Genomic DNA, 8,632 nt, shown 5'->3' with positions numbered 1-8,632 from the left:
TCCCTAATTTCTTCAAATCAGTCGTTTTCCAGCTGTGGAAAGCCCACACATTGATCTTCTAAAGACATGAGGAGGCCAATGCCTCCTTTTCACTGTTTTATTTACTTGTTTTAGTGTTGTAGGCTTCTGTCTACAGGAGGAAGATGCTTCATGTCTCTTACACTATGGTGCCCATGCAGATAAAGTGCAGAACAAAGAGTTCAACCCAACAGAGAGTTAAACCAAAACATTTGATTCATAATGCTGGGATCATAAACTGAAACAGGGCTGTGAAAGAAGCAAGATGAAGACAACTGTTTAGATCTGCAGCACAGAATTTAAATTATTTATAATCAATTTCTGATGAGGAAAGCACATGGTTCTTGTTTTTTTAAGTACTTATTAGTATTAGCTTCTGTAGGAGCTAACTTCCAGGCTGTTTCTTTTTCCACCTTTCAAACACTTGCAGACGTGCTAGCACAAATGTTTTCTGCTCTATTTCACCTCAAGCATGTCCACTATTAGCAAGTCCTTTAGCTTCATGTGCTTCAGGCCAAAAAGGAAAGAAGTATTTCCCATCAGCAACACAGTTCCAGAGCACTTACTGCATCTGCTTTACAAATCGTGTTAGCCACATGCCGACACAACATCTTCAACCAATCTTCTTTGGGAGGTTCTTCAGTCGTCATCTGGAAACTGACCAGCTTGTTGTTGAGTTCTGTAGGTGGCCGCACAACCAAGGCAAAAGCTTTGTGGCAGTCTACAGTTCATAAAAAAAGGCAATGAGTAAAGACAAAGGATAATCACTTTGCAGATAATTCAGGGGGCAACCTTCAGAAGAGTTGTCCCTCCATCTGCCAGGAGCCAGAGTTAGGGACAATGATTTGGTGCAAGGATTTCATCTTTATTTACTTGATAGCTCTTGCAAGTATCACTTGCAAGAGCACTGAGGTCTGTCCACATCCTTCACCGAGAGGCTGCAATCAGCTGTTTGTTCATGCAGCAGCGGTTTATTCACCAAACCACGTGCATACCGTAGCCTGTAGACTAGTCAGTTTTTACTGGATATAGCAAATACCCACTTCATTCTCTAACTCATGAAATGCTGGACAGATCATTTCTTTATCAACAGAGGAAAAGGGAAACAACATTTACCCTATTTTTGAAGCAGGAAAAAGCAATAAAGACATCAGTATTCTATAGGACACATTAAAAATAGCCAAGAATGGTTTGACTGTTTAAACTCAAAGACTGCTCACTTGATAGCAGAAAATTAATTCATTGCTTTCATTAATTCATCCTTTATAGCAGACACAGCTGAAGCATGCTAAATAAACAGAGAGAAAAAAGAAGAAACACACCCATTGCCAATTCAATGCTTACAATGGCTCCCATCACCCAAGTCCCAAAGCAAACGTGTGTTGCACAGTGCTTTAAAGAGAATTAAGAGAAATCCTGAAGTGCAACTCAAAGGTAGGTATCACACTACCTACCATCTTTGCCTTTTTTTTTTTACTGGGTTTGTGTGTTCAGGTGTCTCAGAGAGCATAAAGCAGAACAAGTATGACATGCACACCCTCACCCACAGTGAAATACCAAATCTTTCTAGGATATAGGCCTGCAACCCAGTCTGACTAGATAGACTGCTTCAGAACTGACCATCAAGGCTAAAACAGTATTGAGCATGAGTGCTGCTGCTGTAGCAATGCAATACTTCAGTGCAACTCCTACAGTCTCTCAATTGCAAAGCAGCCATAGAAATTGAGTCATCTAAATCTTTAGGATACTAAACGCAGCTCCTCCTGAGCATCATTATCACCAGTTGAATGACAAACTGGGTTTGCAGCCACAGCCCTTGCCTCTTGATCAGTCAAATGCTCCAGACTGAAGTTTGGGGTTTTTAGTTTTGCTTTGTAAATCCAGAGCTGTCAAGTGTACTCTTCTGCGTAACTCACGCTGCCATTTGGTTGGCTTATGCTAATGCCATCTAGTAGCTCTGCCAAATTCAGCATCTTACAGCATTCTTGAAAAGCCCAAAGGTGTCAATGCAAGGAATTCTCAAGCTCATACAGAGCTTCAAACAGAAGCTTATGTCAAAAATCACTAACATACCATGCAACAATATACCTTTCCACTCTATTCCACGACAGCAGACCATCATCCTTTACACTCTGAAGCACAGTTCTCATTAGCTATCACAGCACTTCAAAATATACAGACCTTCTGTCTCCCTGATGTCTAGGACTTTCTTGATCTGGGAGAGAGGCATGAGAACAACGTGCTTGAGAGCTGCAGGAGGCCTTGTGTGGCCATGGGGACTCTTGAAAGCACCAATAACTTTATGCCGTTTCCTTGCAATCTGCAGTTGAATAGAAGACAAAGGTTAAAGTTACAAGGTCTATTGCCATTGGTTTTTTCTCTTTTTACTTTCTAGTACACAGGGAAGCACAGAAAGGCTTGCTACAGAAAAATACTCTAAAGAGTAATTTACTCTGTTCACAACATAAATCTTGAAGGAACTCACCTCACTCTTCACTGTCTACAGTTCAAGTGGCCCAGCAATACTTGCTACTTGACATCAATAACTCATCTCAAAAACAAATTAAAAAATAAATCAAGAAGAAAAGTGATTTTGCATTACAGAGCTCAATTCTACCCTGAATAACAAGCAAGGGCCCTTTGGAACCCACCACAAGGTAATCTAGATTTAAAGAGGAAAGACAACACCTATATGCACGAACCAGCTTCAGCTGTGGTGTATTGTGTCCTAGAAACATCACTTGCTGTGGCCTGTGCATGCAGCCATCAGGTGGGTTTTGTGGTGGAGGTTAGTTATTTTACATTAAACATATTGGTATCTTACATGTTTTCTAAGTAAGGTATTTTCAGTTGCTTGTCTGAAGCAAGAAGCTTTATTAAAGGTGTTTTCACTTTCCTTCCTTTTCAAGAAGTGATGAAGCCAAGTCAACCTGACTCCCACTAGTCACAACAACAAACTTTTGTCTCTGTGTGCTGGCATTGAATTCGGATTATTTTAGAACTGGTCTTCTGTGAAGATTTTCCTTTACTGCTGTAGACAGTAACATGTACTTCCATAAATTCTCCTTTACAACCTATTTCTCCACATAAGTCTCCAAAACCCAGTTAAACTACTTTCCCCTCCTAGTTCTTCCTAACATACTGTAAGTCAAAGGCATTTAATATCTGAAATTACTTTTTTTTTGTACCCCAGAGGCCTACTGCTTACATTATATATGACTAAACTTAAAAAGGACAAACATCCTGCTGAGCCAAAGACTCCAGCACTTCTTCATCCACTGGTACTACTTGAAGTGCTATTCAGATGAACATTTATTTCTTAAAATATTAAGCTGCTTTTAAATTTAATGTCCCGCAGCCAGATCATAAAAGGCTACATTAACACTTCTCAGCCATCCAGAAGTGACCAGCTACTACTGTTGGCTTATACAATCGCTAATGGAGAGGCACCATCAGCATGTGTTGAGCTATCAGCTTTCTGTGACCGAGAATTCTGCTTCAAAGTTTTAAAATTTTACTTGTTTATATTCACCCAGAGTATCAAGCCTTTTACAATTCATGAGGTGTACTTCTATAGTCCCCTTACCTCTAGGCAATCATTGAACAGGAAGAGTGTGACCTGTTCTCCCCTGTCACAGAAGTCGTCACCAAGCGCTACCGTTTCCAAACGCTGAACCAAGCTTCGGTGAGAGGACAAGAGATTGGCCTAAGTGACAAAGAAAAAGCTCATTAAGCATTTACTTCAAGGACTGGATTACCGTGAGCTTCCAGCTTAACACTGGAAATCTGTTTAAACCAGCACCATTGCATGTTAACCTCACACCCTTCTGCACAGGGAGCAGACCAGTGCACAGTCATTCTACAGGTCTGCAGCTTCAGAGAAATCACTTACTGGACATCCATCAACTTCATAGACAACGTCAAAGATCTGCCTTTGTGCCTCTGTTTTCCTTTTGTCTTCATTAATATGTCTGAGGGAAACATATTACATTTATCTTAAATATCAAGCAACAGTAAGTGAATACACGGCATTTAAGACGTACAAAATAAGAAGCTAAACATTGAGAGATATTTACACAGCAGCACTGGAAAAAAGTCAATCACACTTGCTCATTGAAATATCCAAATGCCGTACGCTAAGCACACAGGAAACTTCAGACCTAGAACAATATTCTTGTCATGTTATCAGCAGCTGACAAACCATTCAAGTAATAGCTAATTCCCCCTCCTCTGACCCATAAGATTTTGAACCAAAGACCAATCCAGTGCATTTCTTTCCCGCCTGTATTTTATCCTCCCAAGTCAGGGCTGCAGCTTACCGAGAAGCAGATGCAAGAATACTTACAATTTAAAAGTTGTTACAATCAAACATTTACCCAGTTAATACAGGAGGTCTCATTGCTGGAGACATACGTTACACTTCAAAAGAGGTGAGACTTACAACCTAAACAGCTTCGGCTTTAAGCTAATTAACTGATGGAATGGTGCCAAGAATAGCTAATACAGGACCAGAGGAGAAACTAATCTTCCACTAACAGCGTGTCCTTTCAGTGGATATATGCAGAGAAGTGAGCTTTAAAGACAAAACAGATCTCTTCCATTCTGATGGGAACAGACAGAAATGAGTTGGAACAGAACAGAGGACTCAGGAGGTTCAGATTCTTGCTGAGGCAGGGAGTCAGCAGAGGTTCAGGAGGAAGCACTGGGTAACAAGGCCACAAACTCCTTCAAAAGCTCTGGCTCAGAGTGACAACAGCAGCCAAAGGGAGACTGAAGAACACATACAATCATGTGTATTTACACGGAGACTAAAGTTATGGCAACCCAAGTAAGAGCACTTTAGAAGGAACAGCGAGATCTAAATGTCTAACAGCGTATTTCACAGAATGAGCACCACTTACGTCATCACTTCCTTTAAGGATTCAATCGCTCTCTCTAGAGTTATTTTATCTGGGTTCTCTTCTGCTGTATGCTTCTTAATATCTACAATTAAAAAAAAATAAAGACACCACAAACATAAGTGCCTGAAAAGAAATACAAAAAATTCAAGTTTAAACATTAAGTCAAATGACTCAAAAAATCAGAACTATCCTGGAGGCCAAATAGCCTTGACTAAGTGGGGAAGTAGGATTAGCAGTAATTGTTTGTTCATTTCATGAAGAAAAAACCCATCTACAACACAAAACCAAACCTTCAAACTAAAAAAAAAACCACAATCAACAAGACCACGTGCTGGTTTTGTTGACATGTGAAGACAAGCACAGAATCTTTTTTTTATTGCAGCAAAGGGCATGGTGCAGGTTATTATCTTTATTAACGTAATCATTATTACAGCAAGTAGTTGACAGCAGGTCGAACACACCAAGCTGTAAGCTCTGTCAATACAAATTGCTCTCTAGTCCATGTTAGCTGCATTTGAACTTCAGAGTTGTATTTGAAGAGACAAACTGTTGTCAGAGGAAACCTTTCCTCTACCTGAACCCTGCAGACAAATATACAAATAAGTGAAGTTTAGCCAAAATACACTTGGTTCTCTGTTTGGTCTTGCTGACTGCCATTAAGCATGATTAACTCCCAGAATCAGGCTTGTTTTATAGGAGAAAACTGTTGTCAAGTATGATAAAATGCAGACATTATCTTGGTTTTAACACCTTTATGGTCAAATTAATAAAAAAGTACATCACTAGATTACCATTTAGTAGTAGAGCAACACTAGGCAGCCTTTGAACAGGACGGATAAGGAGTTCAGCTAGGCTTTGGCGACCACATTCTGGTTTAGCTTGGTTTATCTGGGGAAAGAAAGGGGAGAAAGGAAATAATTGTTATTTTTTTGCACAGACAAAAAAACCCCAAAATCAAACCAGGAAAAAAATCATCTTCCTTGAAACTAAACTAGCATTGCAGTGAAAATTTGAGAACCGTTTACCACAGATACTCAGTCATTAATCAATCATGTTAAAAAAACGTTATATCCAAGTCTGTACAGTATTTGTCACATGATTTATGGTCTCAGAATGTCATTTTAAAGTGTTCATATTAACACCTCAAATCTTTCTTTCCGATGCCAGTATGGAGTGGGACAAGGGATGGCCTGTTCTCTTATTCATTTCCCCATCTTATAGATATCAATACTTGGATATAATTCCTGGTACCTCAGAAACATTAGCTGAAATCCACCAATCATTCCTATTTCTGACTCACCAAGAGATGTTCACATTCCTCCAAGCTTCCAAAATTCCACATTATTCCATCTAGTGGATTAAGTAGTTTACTTAATAAAGGTCAAAGACAGTTCTGCAGACTCTTACCTTTAGGAAGGCGTGAAACCTTGGCTTCTGTTTTTCACATCTAGTAATAGTCTCCTTACTCATCTCAAAGAAATTCACAAATGGAGGGTATGTTTTCAACAAGTCTTTTGACTGAAAGAAACTACAGTTACGGCTCTGCTTTACATATTACACAGCATTGTGCATATGTTCACATGCCCTGAGCCATACAAAGCTGCTCAAAGGCACATTTCAATGAAGAATAATAAAAAAAAGTGTTGTGAAGCCACACATGTTCACATAACAAGTTAAGACATTTTTGCATGCCAGATGCCCAAGATTCAGTGCTGCTGATTAAATGCAGACTGTCACGTGTACTTTGTTTGAGAGCAATCTCAGAAGTTCCTGAGCAGCTCAAGCAGAAGGCAGATTCTCATCTAGCAAGATGCTTTTGGTGAGAACTTTGGAAATTTCAGACAGGTATTTTCTCCAGTTACTCCAATCATCTTTAAAAGACACTAAACTACCAGGAGCAATACGTTAGACTGAACACTTTTTAATGCCAAACACTATTTGCTTCAAAGTGATCAGGTCAGCAAAAGCACAAGATACCTACAGACTGCTGATGTTATAATGCATTGCAGTCCCAGACCTAGCTTCCTGCTCTGCACATTCCCTACTTGGGAAAACAGGGCGTCCCGAATCACTTATACATTTCAGGTCTTGAAGCAAGAACAGAAGAAGTTTCTGTTAACAGTTATTTTCCTAGTTATTTACTATCGATCAGAGGCAGCAGACAGCTCGGGTTACAGGAAATGCCCTTTTTAATGTCTGAGTAAAAGCATTGTTGGTACTGTTACAAATTACAGTTCTCAAACAGTTTCTATTTGAAGATTTGCCCCCTCATACAAGTAGACAGACAAATGCACTTAAATTTGACAGGGACTACCAATACAAAATATATCATCTAACTCAGCTGAAAAGTCTAAACAGAAAGTACAATGATACAAGTTTGTGTTCTTTCACACTCTAGCGCTTTGCTTGTGTTTCCCAGCTCCTACAAACAGACTGTTTGTAAGGCGAGGTGATAGCTCATAATAGCTCTAATGCATAAAAAGGAAACAGAAACTTACATATTTAAGAATGATATCACCAATGCTTTTGCTTTCAGTCCAATTCATCATAAGATCTTCCAGGTCTTCCTAGAATACATACAGGGATGAGGATGAAGCAAATAAGGTAAGAATGAACTGCATAGTAAGATGGGATCAGCATTCTGCCAAACACCTATAACTAGCTGGGTGTTTCCATGCTGACAAAACAGGCAATCTTAAAAGCGGTATAATTCCACATTAAGCCCCTTCAGACTACCAAAAGCTGAAAGCAAGAGACTGACTTCACTGAGCAAGTAGTTTTGAACCAATGCAAGCAGAGCCTAGCAGCGTATCAGCACCACCCAACTCTGAAACAAGATGACACTGCTGTGTCCAACACAATCCCAAAGGATTATTAAAAAATATACACAAAGACAGTTGAACCATTATAATTAAGAGTGCACAACTAATATAGGGCTCTTAAGTCCATAAATAGGATTGAAATAGAACTAGCATAGATTTCTCTCGCCGCACCAGGGTGTCAAGGAAAGCGAGACCAAGCTGTTAAGCCTGTTGCAGCTTGATAAGGATCAAGCTTATTCACTGTCAGCAAATCACAGGGACAGGAGGGCACAGCTGAAGGTTCAGGATTCACCATAAGCAGAAAGGATTTGCTATTAATAATGGTTTGTTGCTGCTACTTCTCTTATTATAAAGATGAAGGAAAACACAGCCCCTACATCTCAGCAACTTTGTCTACATAACACCCTGAAGGTGAATCTTACTTTACATGGACACACGTGCTCTACTTTCACTTCAGTCTCAGCGGGCACATATCAACACCTGTCATGATTAAGCAGACTTGATCCCAACAGTTCGGAAAAAAACCACTCAAAACCAAAACCAACTAAAACCCAAACTACTGAGTTACAGGTAGCCTGCAAGTCCCTCTATTTTAAAAGCCAGCTGTGAAATACAGACAGGAGCAGACACAGGCCGTTATTTGAAACGGATTTTACAACTTCACATTTGAGGAAGACTTGCACGTTAGTCTACTGAGAGACCCAGAGATGCCTTCAGAGAGCACCTGCAACCCAGATAAAAATATAATAAAATAATCTCATCGGGAATTCTAACCAGCTCTTATTAGGCCTCGGTACCAGCTCTGCTGCTTCAGAGGTCGAAGTGCAAACCAGTTCTATGAGTTGGTAGTTTGACAATTGGTTTAAAGCCATTTAAGAAGAAATCAGTTTT

At 39.7% G+C, this 8,632-nt stretch overlaps 1 protein-coding gene across 2 annotated transcripts in view; it reads right to left on the bottom strand.

The window, feature by feature from the left end:
- Positions 1–8,632, bottom strand: part of ECT2 (epithelial cell transforming 2) — a 24,979-nt gene that overhangs the window by 6,063 nt on the left and 10,284 nt on the right. For both annotated transcript variants that reach the window (XM_010139302.1, XM_010139301.1), the window contains 8 exons: positions 7,418–7,486; positions 6,327–6,437; positions 5,711–5,807; positions 4,920–5,001; positions 3,911–3,989; positions 3,605–3,724; positions 2,200–2,338; positions 585–739 (listed from right to left, as the gene is read on the bottom strand). In XM_010139302.1, the coding sequence (XP_010137604.1) occupies positions 585–739; positions 2,200–2,338; positions 3,605–3,724; positions 3,911–3,989; positions 4,920–5,001; positions 5,711–5,807; positions 6,327–6,437; positions 7,418–7,486 (852 nt within the window). The remainder of the gene's footprint in view (positions 1–584; positions 740–2,199; positions 2,339–3,604; positions 3,725–3,910; positions 3,990–4,919; positions 5,002–5,710; positions 5,808–6,326; positions 6,438–7,417; positions 7,487–8,632) is intronic.

Source organism: Buceros rhinoceros, unplaced genomic scaffold (assembly GCF_000710305.1).
Source record: "Buceros rhinoceros silvestris isolate BGI_N320 unplaced genomic scaffold, ASM71030v1 scaffold9657, whole genome shotgun sequence".
Lineage (NCBI taxonomy): Eukaryota > Metazoa > Chordata > Aves > Bucerotiformes > Bucerotidae > Buceros > Buceros rhinoceros.
The sequence above is the reverse complement of the archived record's forward strand: the minus strand, read 5'-3'. Positions and strand labels throughout refer to the sequence as shown.